The sequence below is a fragment of the Argentina anserina genome, chromosome 6, assembly GCF_933775445.1.
Source record: "Argentina anserina chromosome 6, drPotAnse1.1, whole genome shotgun sequence".
NCBI lineage: Eukaryota > Viridiplantae > Streptophyta > Magnoliopsida > Rosales > Rosaceae > Argentina > Argentina anserina.
In genome coordinates, this window is record NC_065877.1 from 4,505,014 (window position 1) to 4,524,670 (window position 19,657).

Sequence of the window (19,657 nt, forward strand, 5' to 3'; positions counted from 1 at the left end):
CCTAAAGTTGAAGTTGATGTCACAGAGGGATACAAACTCAATTCCTCATCTCTCATAATATATAACATTATTTTCTATTGTTTTACAACAATCTGACAGCCAAGCTCCGTTCTCTATTCTACGCAAAAGGTGATGTATGCTCCTGATGAATCCTCCATGTCAACCACTCCCAACACTCGTTATGAGTCCTTCATGTCAATTACTCCCAACACGTACGTTAAGGCAATATCTTTACAAATCTTTTCAGGGCATGGTTACGCGAGCACAAGTGCAATCTAAGCAATTACACGGTTGAGCTGCAGCACTAGCAACACTATCTGACGGCCTCTGGTGCAGAATTGCAATAAGGTGTGTGCAAGCAAACCAACTTGGTGCAAGTCAAACACAAAGTTGCAAGAACCACACCTATCACTAGTCCACAACTGCTTTTTCGCATATCCAACCTCCCAGCTCTCCTTACTACCATTCCAAAACTTGGGAGCAGTCCCCCACAAGCAAACACCATGACATGGTCTAGACCGCTATAGTCAATTCCTGCCAGTATTGCTCCAATTGCAGATATTGGACCCATGAATCCAATTAGAGCAGCTGCGGCAAGGGACCCCTGCCAGTTATCTGTAGCCCCGAAGATGCAGCTAGCCACAGCTGCACCCCGAGGGAGTCCGTGGAGGGAGACAGGAAGAACCATGTGCCGACCAAGTCCATACGCTTTTGGAGCAGCAACCCCTAGTGCAAGCCCTTCAGCCAAAGCATGAAGAGCAACTGCTCCACATGCCAAGAACGACTGGAGGGTGTGAACACTCACTGGAAAACCAGTTACTGTTGGCAAATTATGAAGAGAAGTCTTTTTGCGGCCTGCAAGCTTCAAAATACTAGAACTCAAAGTATGGACAGATGCAGCTCCCAAGGCAAGCAACAACATCAGCGGAAGAAATCCCATCTTTGAAGAGAAAAGTAGCTGCGATGGTCGCCAGGCACCAAGGACAAAGGCAATGCCAGATGCTGCACCCATGAGAAGAGCATGCTGGAAATGGAAAGAAAGTGCGAATGCAACAAGGACCATACCACCAAGCAATGGCCCAAGACCAAATAGCAATGAAACAAAGAAGCCAGAGGCATCCTCTGAGCTGAAACACATAATATGCCAATAAGAGTACATCCAAAGTGAGCTGAAAGTACATTTTAATAATCTGAACATTTCAAAAAGCTGCTATAATTCATGTAAAGTTTGTAAACATTAATCATCGGACATGCATTTTTCTCAGCCTGAGAAAAAACTTACTTGTAGTCATGGCTGAAACTCTGAAAAACAGTGCTAAGTGCTTCCATGAATGCAACAGAGAGAGTAGCTGCAGATGCAACTTGTGATGGAGATGCTTCCTACAGAGCACCAGCAACTAAATGAGTACAACACTGGGGGCATAATTAATGAATTCACGTCATCACCATCAGTTGGACCAAAATGCTCTAGAAGCCTACTGCAAAAGAAAAAACCATCTTTTTACTAAATAATAACAAACAAGTCCCATGATGTCTGTTACCTTAAATGCATCAGGAAGCACCTCTGCAACAACCATCCAGATCATACATCCAGCGGCGAAGCCCGTACAGAAAGGAAGGAACTTGCTAAACGCATCAGCACACATGAATGAAGGAACTGCTACAAGGGGCTGCAGGAACAACATGAGTCAAAGATGTTCATACTGAAAGTGCTATTTAGACTGCTAAAGTCCTCAAGAGTTGTAGTAGGACCAGGAAAAAAAAATTATTTGACCAATATTTAAGAGGGTTTATGGGAGGTAAGTGGCTTCCGGCTTCCATTGCCAGGTGGCCCAGATCAATATCCCTCCAATAAATCAAGTCAGGACTTTGTTAATTAGACATTAAATCAAATATCCAAAACACTAGATCTTGGACTGAAATGTTTTTACAGCTTATTCAAAATTCTCCTAGACAAAGACAGTTATTCAAAATTTCATGACAATTTATATCCAATCAAATTACCTGTGGTAATGAAGTAATTACACTCCACAACATGGCATTCTGTGGAGAAACACCCCTTGATGCGAGCACCATACTTACAGCTAGCCCTTCTGGTATGTTGTGGACAGCAATAGCCAAAGTTACCAAAAGGCCCTGAGAGAAACCTTTTGAACCAGCAAAGGAAACCCCAACACCAGAGCCTTCCCCAAATGAATGAAGAGTCATTATTCCAATCACAAGAACTACTTTAGTTGCATCTGCACCTTTAATATCCAACATACTAACTTCTCCGTATTGTTCGAGAAACTGAAACCAGATGCAATAATGTCAACCATAATGAGATCTTGATATATATCGGCATCATGTACAAGTGAAAACCAGAACTAGCACAGCTACAAAGTAAACTATTGCCCTAGTTAATAAACTTGTACTTAAAAGCTTGAAGAACATCTTATCATTTTCAACCTGTATGTCCCAAAACCCTAAAACTCTCTGTATGTCCTCTCATAAAGAGATTGGCATGCCAACGCACTTTTGCACAAACATATATTGAAACATCACAGTTGGAATCTAGAAAGCTTGTGTTGACTTTATAACTCAATTATACTGCCATTGTAGGAACTAAATTAGGATACTAAATCGATCTGCAAGAGATGATAGTTTTATAAAAAAGCAAGAATAAAGTATCAAAAATACACATGGGAAACATATCAAAGATGGGGCAGATTTGTAAAGACAGAAAATGAGGAAAAGTTAATACCTTCTTGCAAAGCAAGATAAAAACTCCCCCAGCTAATATCCCAAAGACCACCCAGTTGCCTGCTCCATGACCTTGCCCTTCCTGTATAAGATCAAAGCTTGCAGCCAACATGACACCAGCAGCCATTCCGTTGCACAGACCAGCCCATTGCGGATCAAGCTCCACAAAGAAGAATGGCAGTGCACCTAAACCAGTGGCAGCAGCCATTGCCAGCGTAAATAATGCAACGGTGGAGATTGATACTTTGTTGTTCCCGCTCTTTGCTTCACCCACCCCATCATTTATATCCTCAAACCTTAAAGTATCCTCGCTACCAGAGCCATCAATAACATTAGTTCTCACATTCTTGTGCGGAGCAGATATTATCTTCTGCGTAACCTCTTCTCCAGACTCAGCAGTAGCATACCCAAAAAGAACCACGCAGAGCAGTGCAAACAACAAAACGTCCCTACAAGTAGACTTCATTTTCACTCGTAATCTCTCACTAGCACGATCACAACTTCAGTTTTATAATACTGAGGGGTGCACTCTATATTCTTCTCTCCGATGCTACCGGGTATGCTGTGACTCTATCAAACCATCCAAGGCCACTTCTCGATTACGAAGCCACCCTTCGTGGTTTGATGTGCCCTGATGTCAATATAACCAGCTAATTTCAACTACCAAAACAACAAATGTAATACATACAACTTTTACTCCCCCATAAGCGTGTAAATTGTAGAGTACAGCTTCCAATTTAAACCCACCACCGCATTCTATTGTACAGCATCCAATTCACAATCTTAATTCCGAAACTACAATCACAACTAAAGCAAATTAAACTAGTCTTATCTCAACGCCCAATATAAATAAATCAACAATTCAACAACATGGGACTGAAATGATCAACCAAGCAATACCCTATTCCGAAATCGAATCAAAGTTATCATCTTTATCAACAAAAACCAATCAAGCACAAACCTTTCAATCAACCAATCATGAACAAAGAACCCTAATTTGAAAACAAAAAACAGGAGAGAATCGATCAATGATACCTAAATTGAAAATGAGATGAAGATGAAATGAGAATCAAAATTACCAGAAGAAAAAGATAGATAGCACCGAGAGAGAGAGAGAGGGCTTGACTTAACGTGAGTCAAAAGCAATGAGAGAGAAAGACAGAGAGGGTTTGGTTCTTCCGGGAATAATGAGAAACTTGGGGGTCGCCGTGGATGAAAGGTTGGATTATGGATTAAATCCATAAATTAATAAGCATATTTCAGACGTACGAGTAAAGTCGGAGTCATTTGGACTTTGGTGCAATTTTATTTTTAATTTCAATTTCATTTGAATTTATTTGCTGTGACTGCGAGTCTAGCACGTTGTATTTGGATGAAATCGGTGATTGCAGAAAGTGGAAATGGTATGGGGATGTTTTTGGTGTCATCAAAGTTTATGGGAGAGCTTGGTTATGCTACACCACCGACATATACGTATTTGTTACACAATCTCCGGATATAAATTTCCGTATGAGAATTTACAAATCGCGAACCAACGAGAGATACTGGCAATGACGATCGAACCTGCTTGGGTGATACACCTCAAGTCTGCCCTTACCAACTGAGCCAAACCTCGTTGGTTGGCGGTATGAGGATGTTTTGGGTATGTCTTTCCATTTTTGGTTGGTGTTCCTAGGTTTGATCATCTCTAATTAATGATCAAAGTTACACGGTTGATAAATAGTATTTTGATTAATACACAAATTGAAGTTAGATATATTATCGATGACTAAAACATTGACTATCAATATATATAACAGTTAGATAAAAAATCATATAAATGTGATATATTATCGATAATATGAAGTTAACAAGCAAGTTACTTATAAGTTACCGGAAGCGGCTTACGAAACTATTCAGTGTTGAACTGTTGATAACAATTACTAATCTTATAGGGAATATGTTTGATAGTTTGTATTAGTTCCTATATTATCAATGTACAGCTCGTCGATCGTTTCCAATTGTGTGACTGGAGACAATCAAACAAATAGAGAGGAAAACTTAACTGGAGCACAAACGAGAATTGCCTAGTGCAATCCAGCTGAAAATGCATATCTCGGATTCACAAGAAAACAACCAATGCTAGTGTATGCCACCTTCTCTTCGTTCCATTTGCTACGCGTTGATAAAATATAGTCGTTTACAGTCTTCTTCGCAGAACCATTGGTATGCAAAACAAACACCTAGAGATGCACATTTGATTAGTAATTTGTTAGCAACAACTTTACAGTCATATCACTATTTTTGCTCAATTGTTCTGATACATCAATAAAATTACACACACATAATCACACTATCTATGTACCCTTCCCACTGATTCACCACTTTGCAGACCAAAACCGAGATACTTTACACTGAAATCATCAGGAGATGCTAATTCTCTTCCTATTCAGAACCAAAGGTAAATGAACTCCTGAGCCTGTCATCTAGGCGAGATGGTAGGGACTACACCACTGGTCAAATCACTTCCTTGCACACTGGAGGAGCATATATACGGGTCCCCAGTAAAAATCGATGACGAAGGAAATGATTTGTCAGTGTATGAGGAACCTGATGTGGAAAATATTGTGTCAGCTTCCGGCATAATTCTGATGATGTTTTCAAGCTCCCTCACCACATCTAACATTGACGGCCGATCGTCTTGTTTGTCATGGCAACATCTGAGAGCCAAAGCTGCAAACCTCTCGACACATTCAGATGGATATGCACCCATTCTGCTATCTATAATGGAGAACATCAAGCCTGATTGGTGAGCCATATTCACCTGCATAACAAAATTATTTGATTAGAATTTATTCATAAATGCTGGTACATTTTAAGAAATCTATTTTTTTTTTGTGCTGATATTATAATGAGTACCTCACGAACAATGTTTTTGCCATGTGATATAGGTAGCACACCAGTTAAGAGCTCCAGAAACACAATTCCAAGACTATAGACATCGCTTTTGTCTGTTAACTTACTAGTCAAAAAATATTCTGGATCCAGGTAGCCCTGCAAGTATGATCCAAGTATTAACGTTATGAAAGAAACAAATTTAGTTTAACATTACCTTATATTACTTTTTAATCTCTATAGTTAGTCTCATAAACTTTTCAGAGTTACACATACCGGTGTTCCTCTCACGACTGTGGATACATATGCAGGGACAGCTCCTTCATCATCCAGAACAGGTGCAAGTCTTGAGAGTCCAAAATCGGCCACCTTAGCAGTATAGTTGGAGTCCAAAAGTATGTTGGTGGCTTTGATATCTCGGTGGAATATAGGAGGATTAGCCTCAGTATGGAGATAAAGAATTCCTTTAGCTGAACCCAACGCAATACGTAACCTCATACTGAGGTCCAGGCTTCCCTTGATTTTATCTGTGATTGATATTACAGTTAGTAAACAGAATTAGCTAGACCAAACTCCAGCCGGAAAAGCATGGTATGGAAGGAGCCATTTTAAAAAGAACTCATAATTACCTGAAAGCCAGTCACGTAAGGTGCCATTAGGCATGAACTCATAAACCAACATCTGCAGAAGCAGCAAAATATAATTCGATTATTGATATTTCATGCGCTTTAATCCATTGAAGCATTCAATAATACCAGCATGCCACATTTTTGTGTTTACATGAAAAAAGTTTATGTAGTGCATGCTAAAACTCCGACTTCTACATTCATATGCAGTGAAGAGTCGCTGCGTGAAATGGCAAAGTAAATCCATATATGAATTTAACATCCAACTAATAATTTGCACCTGTTTAGAATAAGAAGGAAGGAAGATGTGTATCTCTAATGCACAAAGCTTGCTCTACCATTCAATCAATGGCCAAAAAGAACAACACGAGACTCGTGAAATTTATTTTCTGCTTATTTTACCATATGATTTATACATTTAGAAAATAAATCGCAAGCAATTATCAACATTTTTTTTTCAAATTTCAAAAAAGAAAAGAATAATTCCATACCTGTTCCCCTTCTTCTTCACAGTATCCTACCAAAGAGACTAAGTTTCTATGGTGTAGCCTTGATAACAATTCTATCTCAGTCAAGAATTCTTTTTCACCCTGTAGGGATCCTTCTTCTGCACGTTTTATGGCTACTGCTGTGTTATCGGATAGGATACCTTTGTAAACTTTCCCATAACCTCCTCGTCCAAGTTGAGTTGCACTATCAAAATTCCTGGTGGCTAGCATCATTTCTTTGAAAGTGAACGACTTTACACCATCGATTCTCATAGAAATCTTTGATGCTGAAAAAAAGGTGGGCCGGACTTCATACCACTTTCTAGGACAATATTCAGGCATAATAGTATCTAACAAAGCAGTACCAATAAATTACTATTCAGAACTTACACGAGTGTCTCCTTGAAGGTGGTGGGTATCGGTTTCTGCCGCATCTTGTGAACAAAAGCATGACTGTTGCAGATATACTGACAACAGCAGCAATGACCCCTATTATAACAGCTGCTAATACACCCTTATTGATGCCCATCCTATGTCTCTCAACAATCACTATAACAATGAAAGGGAAATTTTAGTCAACCAAGAATTAGAAATTGAAAGCATTACTCATTCAAAAACAAATTGAAAATTCAGATGAGGTATAAAGTGCAATCAGAATGACAGTGTAGAAAACAGCTAAATGTCAACAATGTACAATGCTGAACCCGTGCATAATCAGAAATTTAAATCATTCAAATGTTTCTTCACAACATAGAAATTCTGTCAACATTTTTGAGAAGCATACCAACCCATTAGCTAAGTAACTTTCAGGTACCTGGTACACATGAAACATTTATGCAATACAAATACCATGTGTTCTTTTTAAAGTCATGCAGGGGTTGGCAGAAGAGCATATAGCAAAAAATACAGCATCATTTTAGAACTTTAACACTATTGAAATATGAACTGAAATAATGAAGATGATGAATGATTTGAATTGCTTCTCAACCACTGCTACCTACTCGATACCTCTCAATAAACAGAAAAATCACTTTGACTTGAAAACATGTTCACGTAAAACACTTACTATTTGAATAAGGTCCCTGCAGAATGAAGTTGAGTAGTTCATATGGTCCAAAGAAATCAGTTTGAGGAAATTGCCATGCTGTATATATGCCTCTAATTCGCAGAACCTCACTTTCATTAAATGTATACGAGTGTGAAGCACCATACACAGGGAAGAGCTTCAACTGCATCCGTAAACGAGGCCCTTTTTCCCAGACATAGGACTTCATGGATAACTGATAGATCTCCAATTCGAGAGAACTAGTTAAATATTCTTCGAACTGATGTATATGTGGAGGAAAATAAGAGAAACTTGGACTTTTGAGACGATAGTCAACTATAATAGGTGATGCACAAAAGCATGGCTCAGGGGAAGATGGAACATATTCATAGAAATCATCCACTGGACATGCTTGAATAGGGCAGTTCATTGGTTGAGTTGAATTTATGGAAACTTCAGGGATGCCATCTCTAGATTGACAAAACAGGTTTACATTTTCTATGCTAGCATTCTTGCAAATAGGATTTCCTTCAAGCCTGAGAAAAGACAAGCATTTGAATTTACAGAAGTAAAACAATGTACAGACAAACATATTTTCATCAGACACATCCCACTGTGGGAAGTTAACCACTATATAACATGAAATTAAGCATAACATACACCAGATAGCATTAGAGAGGCGGGGACCGTTCTAGTTATAGGCAGATGAACTGAAAAATATACCAAAAGCACAGTTCATAAAAATTACAGTTTACAAAATAAAGAACTCGATATTGTTTCTATTTAACCTTAAACCACTCGTAGTCTTAATTTGCAACGATTCCTTAACACATCACTATTTCTATGACTAATCAATCAAGCTGCGGATCTGTAAGAGCTTTGACATTTAACTTAACTGAGATGAATAAAATGTCCAAACACAGATTATCTTTAACAAGATCCTCAACATCCAGGTATTCTTTTCTTCCTTCTTTTAATATAACTTTCAGTTTATATATTAGAAATCACTCTAAAAATAAGGGCTGTATGGAAGTCAAAGCATTTAATAACCTACCTCAAGGTGACATTTGCTGGAGGATTCAGCTCTTCCAAAATGTTAGAGAGTGAATTGTTCCGGAGATCACTGCAACATTCAGCTAACTGATAAATAAGTTCAATCTAGACATATGTTTTAAATGCATTTTACAACTTTATTCGTACACACTGTAAAAAATCAAATAAAAACAATTAAGTTATGCTCAGTTTCGGTATAAAGTATTTACAATAAAAGTCTGGCTTTTGTACTAAAAGATATGTTCCTCCATACAGCAGGGACAGAACCATTCAAGAAATTATTCTCGAGCGACCTGTAATACAAATTATAAGAATATCAGATCCAGTGTGGATAAAAAATTAGTACTAAGTAGCATATCATCCAGCAGAATCCTAAGAGGATAACGCTTGAATGACGACGAGTCACATATAAAGGTAATTTAAATATAAAATGTGTTATCAAAGTCAAATTTACGCTCACAATTTCTGAAGATGAGGAAGACTGGAGAAACTTTCAGGAATAGATCCGTTAAGATGATTATTTGACAGATCACTGCAATACACAGAAGAACATGCTAACAGTATGAGTTCATAATATCAGACCAAAAAAAAGTATAAGTCATAATAGGTCTAATTAGTATCAAGATATAAATTATTTCCTTTCATTATGTTCAATAGATGAAGCAATGTGATATATCAAAAGAAAAATTACAAGATTATGTGGGCCCGCTACATACATTGTTGTCATATTGTCAGAAAGTCTATGTGATGCTACTGGTCCAGCAAGCTGATTCCAGCTCAGATCTCTGTGACGTGAACCCAGTAAAAGTTAGATAATAAAACATGTACAGGAGTAGTAATTTGATTATAGTTTCAAGAAATATGTCTTCTACAGAAAAATACTTATTAAACTTTCAAGGTCATTGAGCTGTATTTATACTTACAGATAACTGAGGTTATGTATCCTGCTAAGATCAGGAATTGCTCCCTGCAAACTGCAGTTCCTGAGACTTCTGCCAAATCAAAAAGGAAAAAGTAAAAATGCATAAGCAGTCTATCCAAGAAACAATTATCCAACATGGATAAGCACTATCAGTCATATTACTAATATAACAAGAAAGGGTATTACACCAAATTTTTATACAAAAAGCAATCATTTGTGTCTCTTGGATCTTACTCAGTCCATCAATTATGCTCTTTATCATCCATATATAGAGAAAAAGAAAAAGAAAAAGAAAACGAGCACAAGTCACAAGATACTTATAAATAAACTTACAATTTTGCCAGTCCAGAAAGGTTTCCATAAGTAGCTGGAATCTCAGTTCCGCTGAAGTTGTTGTTATCAAGTTGACTGCAAAAAATATGTTAACAAGAAACCTATTTAAGAAACATTAACTGCATATTTAGTTAATATTTTCGATCAAGGGAAGATTCAGTAAGTTGAAATCATGATCAAAACATTGCTAGTACAGTCATGAGAAATTGAGAGATCACATTGCCAATTAAGATCATGTAAATGGAGATAAGAGCCTGCATTTTATTTAAATCAACAATTAATGCTGAGTGGGATCAGGAAATACAGTATCCGCAAGCCTGAAATTTTGGAGAATTCTGGTGGTAGATATCCTGATAAGTTATTGTTATCCAAGAGCCTGTAACCATTTGCGTCAAATACACACCAGAAAATAGTGATCAGCAAGTATTGATACAGAACACCATCCCAATAAGGTTATGAAATTATATAATATATGATGACACTGTAAAAACTTACAGATGAAGAAGAACCGGTATTTCAGAAATTTCTGGTGGAATTTGACCGCTGAATGAGTTGTTGTTCATGTGGCTGCAACATACAAGCACCATTTCATACATTTGAAATGTAAATACCAGCCAACTTGGAGGCTCGTTGAGATTTAAAATGTACTTACATGTGTCTTACGTTGCGCAAGTTAACAAGTGATTTTGGTATTGGACCTGAAAGATGGTTCTGGTCAACTTGAAATCTATTAAGATTTTCAAGATAACCGAGCTCATCAGGCACTGAACCCGACAATTTGTTTCCATTCAAGAGCCTGCAAACATAATGTATCATGGGAACTAATGAGACATCGTGCCTTATCAGAGAAATATATAGTCATTGACCTAATATCAACATCCAGCAATTCACAGCCTTTTCAAGATGGCCATAAATTTGTATAACATATAATTTTTCTAAAGAAAGTACCAAACTTTCATAGGACAGTATTTGATTTTGGCTTCACCATTTCATATCATACAAACAAGCCTCAATGATCAGTATATAAAGGAAGAAGAATCAAACCGATATATTACAAAGATGCATGAAAGTACAGTGAATATTAGAACATGCAAGGACTCAACTTACAAGAGTTTCAAGGACGTAATGTTTCCTATCTCCTTCGGTATAGTCCCACTTAAGTCATTCCACATGAAATCTCTTTGAGAAGGGCAAAACAGAAAAGGTAGGGAGGTTAGCAATATGACTGAAAAGATAATCAGGAAGAACCATCTAAGCAAAGTAATCATTGATCAAAGAAGCTGATATGATATGACTCACAATATCAGAAGCTGAGATAGCTTGCCAAGCTCAGGCGCTAAACTTCCTGAGAGATTCATACTCAGTAGTTGCCTGCATCAAATTTGTTGAACTACTTAGTTGGTCTAACTCAATTTCTAAGTACTCACAACTACATACCAACATTCAGCTAGACTAAAAGCAATTATGAACATACTAAATTAAAACAACTCCAAAACAAGTAATTGAAACAAGAATACATACAGCTCCCGGATATGCAAGTATCCATCCTTTCCAACATCATTGAAGCACAGAACTCCGGTCCAATTTTTTATGCATGGATCCCCTTTCCCCCAATTCCTCAAATGATTCCTGGGATCAATCAAACTACCCTTCACTGCTCTCAATGCATCAACTGCAAATGGGTACAACTGATCATAAGCCAATCCATACCATAACTAACCCAAAAATCCTATGGAACAGTGAACCCAATTGGTTTAAACTCATATTGGATTCAGCAGTCATGTATACAAAATTCACCTTCAGAAGGATTTGTAACTTGGGCCACTGCAGCTAGAAAGAACCAAGAACAAGCCAGAGCAATGAGACAACCCCAAAATCTCAACCTCAACATTCTAACAATCCAAACAATCAATTCTCAGCAACAGAATCAATCAGCAAATAAGAAAAACAGATAAAGCTTGAAACTTGGCAAAGATCTCAAAAGCAAAATGATACCTTTCGGTTAAAGATAGGAACTTTAAGACTTGTTGGGTGAGTTTCTGCAGAAAATATAAATGAAACTTAGGATGAGAAAAGTTTGAGGTACTTGTTCGTGGTCATGATGATGACCGTTCATTATAGCTTCCGAGACTATCTGTGGCGTTGGCTATCGTCATGGTTTGGTTGGTCGGTAGAACAAGAAGGCATCAGGCATGTACGTTTTACAGATTATTATTTAGAGATATTTTAATATTGGGAGTAAAAGCTGAACAGATAAGAACTTGAAGGAGAAACTTGACCTCTTCCTACTTCTCTGTTGTGTCTCCATCTGACTCTCCAGCTTTTCAATCTTCTCGGCGTGTGAGAGTTAGTGAGAGTGAGACAGTGAAACTTATGGGGGAGACGTTGACTTTTCTTTGACTATTTGATTGTACCAAACCCGCCATTTTTGTAGTGCTTGTGGGGGTGGAAGACCGAATAGGATCTTGGTTTTTCTAAGAGGAGAAAATAAGAAAGCACGTTTTCTTGAATTTTATGCCTCCAAGTGATTCCCTTTCACACTATATAACAAAATTAAGATCTGGATGTTGCGTTTGTTTAAGCGTTTTGTGACTTTGTCTTTGTGGGGATTAGATTGTTTAATCATGAGTGTAATCATTTTGATCACAATAGTGGGATATATGCCTAGGTGCATATGCTTGTACTTTGGGACATAATTTGTCAACGTTTTCTAAGTGGAACATTAGGTTTTGACACATACAGTGACGTTGGTCTTGTTTTCAAGTTCATCTATTGAACTAAAAAGGGTTCCTAGAATTTGGTAAGGAACTTATGTTTATCTTAACCCCCAACAAGTCTTTAATTTAAACTTTTATATTTCGAGGTAGCTTATTCTAGTAGGAAAAAAGAAAATACATACACTTAACTAGAAGCGATTGCCTGTATGGTCTCTACCACGCTCTTTGAGTCTACATTGTATAGCATCCACGTATATAGTTATATATTTCATTATCCACACAATCATTTTCTCCACAAATTTGAGTTAGTAGCGTTTTCTAGACCATCATTTTTTTTTCCACACTCATTTCGTTATCTATACTAGTCTGTACCCATGTAAATTTCCACGGATTACACAATCACTTTAAAAAAAATTAGTTTTGATTTATCTACTTCTCACTACTCATAATTTTCTCCTAATTTTAAATCATATTCTACATCTCCTACATTTTCACCTTTTTTCTTAATTTTATTTTGCTTTAATTTTTATAATTTACCTTATTATCCATCCGACATAGTATTTTCTCTCTTATTATTATTTAATCTCTAATATGGTCATTTTAGAGACTTTAAAACTTTAGTTAAACGGTTAGCACCAAATCCACGCTTCTAAATTATAGTAATGGAAATTAGAGATTTCGTATCACTGGAATAGATGTACGGATGTACCCCTTGTGATACAAGTCACATAAGATGGCTCCCACAATAACTAATTACCAAGACATGACAAAATGCAGCCGTCCTCTTCATAACAACTTGAAATTGCCTGTGTCTTCAATGCTTAAATAACAGGATATCTCATGTCACTCTAGCTACTGACATTGATATGATCGTTCTATGAGATTCAAGCCAATTGTGCATTAATGCACATTCCAGATGATCTAAAAACCATCTGGGGGTTCTGAAATCTGAACTACCCCAAAAAACTGTAGTGGAATAAAATAGTTGTACACAGCTCAGATGGTGTTGTGTTGGGTTTTGGTGAGGTTGATCCTTTTGTGCTCAAAAGGACATCTGGAAATTGGAATTGTCAAATGAGAAATGTCATTTTCTCTCATAGTCAACGAAAGATAAATACAATGTTTTTTTTTCAATGACATCAATATGAGTCTCATGTGGATAGGGATGAGTCCGGGGACAAGGTACCTACGGGTAATCGACCCTAATGGGGGAGTATTTTGGGTATAATCGGATAATGAGTACGGGGATCTCCGCTATTCGGATAGCGGAAACGGGTAAGGGACGGGGATCAAGGAACAAAATCTCCCCGATATTTCCGATATATCTTCCGATATCTCCCTTAAAAAAAACGATATATCTTATGGGTAAATATCTTATTTTTTCCCGTATCTGCGATATTTCTCCGATAACATAAAATATCTCCGATATTTACGATATATCTGATATATCTTCGATATTTTAGAGAAATATTTGAAAATTTTCACTTAAAAAAATAAACTCAATTTGAGGATGTCTCGGACTCTTCTTGACCTAGATTTTTTGATTAATTAATCACCTCGAGCCTCGAGGGATATAAAAAAATAAGACTAGAAGAGTAGTCATTCAATCGGCTAATTTTTAATTTTTCATAAAAGATATCGAGATGAGAAGTGAAAGTTCAAGTTTTAACTCTTAAAAGTCAAGTCATATCACTGACCAGTGCTCTCATTGACCTTGAGAGAATCCAAAATAAAGGGTCACAACATAGTCTCATACTCTCATGACGGTCATAAGAGAATATCTAAAAATTTAGTAACAAGTGTTCTCCTCGAGGAATATAGAAAGAGTAGTAATCTTTATCTCTTTGACGTCCTCTCAAAAGATATCTAGATAAGGAGTGTTCTCCTTGAGCACTATTGGGGAAAGTAAGAAAACATGAGTCACATTGTAGTATTTGTCTCATAGAAGTTCCCTCATACCTTCATAGATTGCTAGCAACCTGTGAACCCATCATGGAAGGATGATAATACTAAAATTTGACATGCGTATTTTAGCACAAACGGCTTCCTCTTCTTCTTGTGAAAGAAAGTGGAGTACTTTTGCTCTTATTCATACAAAGCAAAGGAACCGTCTTGCATATCAGAAGTTGGAAAAACTCGTATACTACTACTATAACATGAAGTTACGACTACATGATAATAAAACAAAAGATAATGTGATCAATGAAAACAATTATATCGATCTACTTCATGTTGCTAGTGAACCGCTTCAGAATGACATTGATCATCTTCATGATTGGATTATGCATGCACACCTCGATGATAAAAATGACAACTCTCCTCCACATGTCGTAAAAAAAGCAACTGATTTTGTAATTGATGTAAACAAGGTATTATCTAATGAAGTTGGAGACCCGGGAGATGATTATGATAATGCTAGTGTGTGGGGCGGTGTGGCAACTCCAGATAGTTCAGATAGTGATGATGGTGGTGGTGGTGGTGGTGATGGTAGTGGTGGAAGTCGACAAGGTGGTGGAGATACAAGGTTTGAATATGGACAATTTTATGTAGGTGGAGAATTTGAACAGTTTACTTGTGAAAGTAATTTTGATCATGCTACCCAAGATGAGAATCATGGATCTAGAGCAGGCCGTCATTGTGCGCAACAACAAAATAGGTGCAGGAGGAGGACAAGAGGAGCCATTGATGATCAAAATATTTCATCTGATGTTAGTTCAGTTGCCTTAAGTTTTGATTCTATCAGTTTAGGCACATAGCACAGTGGGATGTCAAACGAATCACATGAAATCAACTATCAATCTGGTCATCCTATTTACAATTATGGTCAGATTGGAGACGTTTATGATCAATTATCGAGTTGGGTTCATCCTTACTATCCCCTTCTCGGAGAAACTATTAGTAGCTCAAAAGAGATATATGTCTATCATGTTAACCATCACAATTCGTACTATATAGCTCGTATGTCTTGGGCAAAGTATTGTAGTTTTGTTGACCAACGTGCATCTTTTCAAGCACCTAGAGCCTCTTTCTGGTACTAGATAAAATTAATAATTGCATTTGTTTGTATATAATTCAATAATAAATAAATAAATAATTTCGGAAGAAGAACGATATTTTTTTCCAATATCCCCGATATATCTCCGATATATCTGATATCTCCTTTTTTTTTAAAACGATATATCCCCCGATACCGATATTTTGAACCTTGACGGGGATAATATTTCGATCATCATCCCATACTCACCCAATAATGTATTATATATTTAATATAATTAATATATATTCACTCAAATAAATTAATAGACAAAATAAATAGAAAAATATCAAAATATATTTTATGATTATTTGCACGTACAATAATTTTTGACATAAGGAGATAATTTTATCATGATATTAATTTTTATTTTAGTTTTTTTATATTTTGTGTACTTTATTGAAATTTTTTATATTAAAATAAATTGATATTAACAGATATTAGAGCGAGTATGGAAAGTTGATCTCCTAAGGGTATGAGTACGAGAAATACCTAGTATCCTATTACAGGAATCGGGGGGTACAGAGATGCACATTAACTTGGGTATAAGTATAGTTTTTCAATCCCTGACCCTACCCTCTCCATTGTCATCCCTACATGTGATTTATGTAATTTCCGAGACAAGCCAACCTGCCAGTTGGGGAATTGCATATACTTGGTTTTGAATATGTGGTGCCACCTCCCATATAAAACAGATGGGATAATCAACTAGTCGGTCAAAACATTATTGTTAAGTGATCGCCTCCACAAAATAATGGATAGTTAGTATTGGGGTTCGGTCGATTCAATTCAAGCGGCAGGGGGCAGGGTGACTACTTCAAATTCGTAATAGTGGGTTTGAAATGTCTGAAGATGATAGAAGATGATCCAAAAGAAGCTTCCCTTTTAACCTCATAAGTATTACAGTAACTTGTCTTACAATAATTTACCATTATGCAGATAGGTATTCTTACTTCATCTGAACTGACTTGCAGCGCCAAGTCAGTAGTACAAACTACAAACGCACTTGAGCTTCAATAGGTGGCAGCTAAAACTTTGGGTACCAAAACATGCCTTTGATGCCCTCCGGGTCAGCTTCAAAACCCAAATTCTGATAGAAGTCTATGACTGCAATGACAACGTAAGAAAACAAAGTAAAAAAAAAAAACGAGAACGTCCACATCAATACATAATGCGAAAGAAGGCAACATAGCATAGTGGTAGCACTAAAGCAGATCTAGTTGTGGAAAAAAGAGACCAGTGTAGATTTGGTGGCAAAAGATTTGTGTTGCGACCATTATCATCTATGATTCTAAGACACACAGTCACACACTATTAACCAAAACATATCAGTATGGTTATTAGTATGACAATGGCAGACATGCTGATCTATTGGAACAATTTGAATAGCAACCAAAGCATAATAGAATAATAAGTGAAATGGCTATAAATATTGGCTATAATACCTTGACTATCTGCAAAAAGTGAAATATTGCCAATCTCCCTCTGCAGAAGAGCCCTTATAATCTTTTCTACAAGGGCCTTTCCAAGGCCTTGACCCTGAATGATAAAAGATTTATCAGTAAACAAGTTTGCAATTTCCAAAGAATTGTGGGGAAGAGTTATGGCGTTATTGATTAGATTCAAGGAACAATGTTCAAGCCCCAGTGTACCTGATAGCTAGGATCAACTAGGACATCCCAAATTGTGGCATTAAATGCATGGTCAGATGTAGCTCGGGCCAATCCAATAAGCTTCTTCTGGTCATTCCCGTCTGTCAAATAACTTCTCCAAGTACACTAAGATGTCCATGAAATAGTTTTAGATGTAGTAACAAGAATGAAAAAAATTACAATACCATTTGCGTGAAAAGGAGGATACTGCAATGATGTCCTATCCATATGTACCTGATCCAGTCGCTTTCCGAACTGAATGTAATGTGGCTACCATGTAGCTATTTTTCAAAGCTGCAGCCAATTTTGAAAGTGGCCTGCGAGGCCAGCCTACCTATTTGTAGAAATGTGTTAAGCTGAGTTTTGGCAATGGATAGAAGAAATACAAGCTTTACCCATATTCAGAAAAATATCAACCAGGTAAATTACAAGTAAAATAAATGGACTCCTGAATAAGTCAATATGTAGAAAGAGTTACTTAAAGACAAGTGAGCAATAACAAAGTAATTACCTTATCACATAGGGCTTGAAGATCATACACATCAACATCTCCACTAGACGAAAATATTATTTCTTCAACTGTTCCGTCTGGTTCAGTCTTTTCGATGAGAACCAACTCTTCAGGAAGGGGTTCTTCCTCTTCTGGAACTGTGGGTGGTGGCTCCACTACTTGTGTTGTGTTGTTGCTTAAGATACTGTGATAAGAAGTATAACGCCATTCATGAATTTATTGTGTGAGAGGAGGCTAGCAGGTAACAAATGGTGAGACACAGACACATAGGCTGATCAAATAAAATGTAAATATGTTGCATTACACTCATTATTATGTTCATAACTTCATAATGGTCCAAGCATTCGGATTATAAGAAATAGTATTGTTCATGCTTCCTGTCAATCAGTATTAACGTTTATGCACAAATAAGTAAGGGACCAACCTCTAACAAACAAAAAAGTAAAAGACCAACCAAATCTATTTGACATACTATAATATCAATTGACTGACTAAGCAATGAGCCAAACAATGGGTCATATATCCCCAGCATAAAGCACTATCTGACCAGTTTCCGATCCAAAAACATTTCAACTCATGTGCCAGCTTCAAAAGCATTCTTGAGGAATTAAGCGCCAATAACATTATAATTTGAATGGTGAACAGGGTAAGGTAAATACTTTCACATTCAGTGTGTGAATTCAGACCCAAAAAAAAGTGTGTGAATTATATGCAGACATGTAAGTTGCAGTTCTCATATCATCAGGATACGAACAATTACCCAGATTTAATCGATTCCCAAAAGCCAGCCTTGAGTCTATATGCATTATGAATTCTGCTTCCTGCGTAATAATATTACAAAAGCTTAAAACTTTACCATCCTAGCTCACAAAGAATGGGTTATTACTAAACTTTAACACTCACTACAATGCAACAAATGGGCAAGTATGCATACCTTTAAAAAGGCTGTGGCTTAAATTGCAAGGAAACAATAACTTATCCGATGTTTGAGGACCCAAGTCAAACGAAGCAATAGGGCACCTGCCAAACGAAAAGGGCATCACTTTCTTGAACCCATTAACACACACTTTACTTCACCATCATCAAGTAATGAACTGAACCCATTAGTTATTGCAAACAGATAAGTATAGAAACATTCTTTCAGTAAATAAATTCAAAGCTCATTATCAGAGTTAAGGTTGTAGGCAAAGCAACAAACTTTGGGTTCAAAGTAGCGAAGTTGTTAAGATATGATTGATGAACTGAACTGGGTTGGGAGTTTGAATTGAAACAGAGGGGAACCACTTACAGAGGATAGGAAGCTAAGGCTCTGAGGGCAGTTGGCATGTTGTTGCTTCAAAGCTGTGTGAGTCTTAACAGTGCTGATATGGATATCCTTCTGAAACCACTCTTTTCTCTTGAGAAGACCAACGAGGCAACTTCTGTAGCAAACTTTGAGACCATCGGATTATTCCCTATGAGGTACACACACTTTTTGGTTTGCCTTCATTGCCCTACCTCCATCGAACAAATTACACAGTGCCATCATTGGCTTATATATTTTTGTGGCCGGAAAAACTTTGCTCGAAAAAGAGTGTCACATGCCAGTATGTTCAGCCAGTTACATTTGACACATTGCTTGACGTTGAGTTATGTTTTTTTTAAGGGTTTGAACTTTGAA

At 37.0% G+C, this 19,657-nt stretch overlaps 3 protein-coding genes across 4 annotated transcripts; all 3 read right to left on the minus strand.

The window, feature by feature from the left end:
• Nucleotides 1–28: 28 nt before the first annotated feature.
• Nucleotides 29–3,928, minus strand: LOC126798298 (putative zinc transporter At3g08650). Its single transcript, XM_050525223.1, has 6 exons — nt 3,822–3,928; nt 2,744–3,373; nt 2,005–2,289; nt 1,542–1,670; nt 1,283–1,380; nt 29–1,127 (listed from the first exon to the last, which is right to left on the minus strand). The coding sequence occupies exons 2-6, from the start codon at nt 3,206–3,208 to the stop codon at nt 314–316; spliced, it is 1,791 nt and encodes a 596-aa protein (XP_050381180.1). The 5' UTR covers nt 3,209–3,373; nt 3,822–3,928; the 3' UTR covers nt 29–313.
• A 933-nt stretch (nt 3,929–4,861) lies between these two features.
• On the minus strand, nt 4,862–12,303 carry LOC126798209 (probable LRR receptor-like serine/threonine-protein kinase At1g06840). Of its 2 annotated transcripts, none has more exons than XM_050525099.1 (21): nt 12,079–12,303; nt 11,881–11,975; nt 11,605–11,755; nt 11,383–11,454; nt 11,191–11,262; nt 10,736–10,879; nt 10,579–10,650; nt 10,388–10,459; nt 10,084–10,158; nt 9,752–9,820; nt 9,545–9,613; nt 9,289–9,360; nt 9,038–9,121; nt 8,830–8,898; nt 7,797–8,311; nt 7,121–7,279; nt 6,734–7,017; nt 6,246–6,297; nt 5,893–6,143; nt 5,641–5,775; nt 4,862–5,545 (listed from the first exon to the last, which is right to left on the minus strand). In XM_050525099.1, exons 2-21 carry the CDS (start codon nt 11,972–11,974, stop codon nt 5,204–5,206), a joined length of 2,853 nt encoding a protein of 950 aa, XP_050381056.1. In that variant the 5' UTR covers nt 11,975; nt 12,079–12,303; the 3' UTR covers nt 4,862–5,203. The 2 variants fall into 2 exon arrangements, with proteins under 2 accessions (XP_050381056.1, XP_050381055.1); XM_050525098.1 differs by having other exon boundaries at nt 12,170–12,293.
• A 4,399-nt stretch (nt 12,304–16,702) lies between these two features.
• On the minus strand, nt 16,703–19,437 carry LOC126799492 (histone acetyltransferase TAP1). The gene is made up of 8 exons (XM_050526701.1): nt 19,286–19,437; nt 18,932–19,017; nt 18,758–18,818; nt 17,998–18,181; nt 17,721–17,820; nt 17,487–17,587; nt 17,280–17,373; nt 16,703–16,941 (listed from the first exon to the last, which is right to left on the minus strand). Exons 1-8 carry the CDS (start codon nt 19,321–19,323, stop codon nt 16,862–16,864), a joined length of 744 nt encoding a protein of 247 aa, XP_050382658.1. The 5' UTR covers nt 19,324–19,437; the 3' UTR covers nt 16,703–16,861.
• Nucleotides 19,438–19,657: the final 220 nt, after the last annotated feature.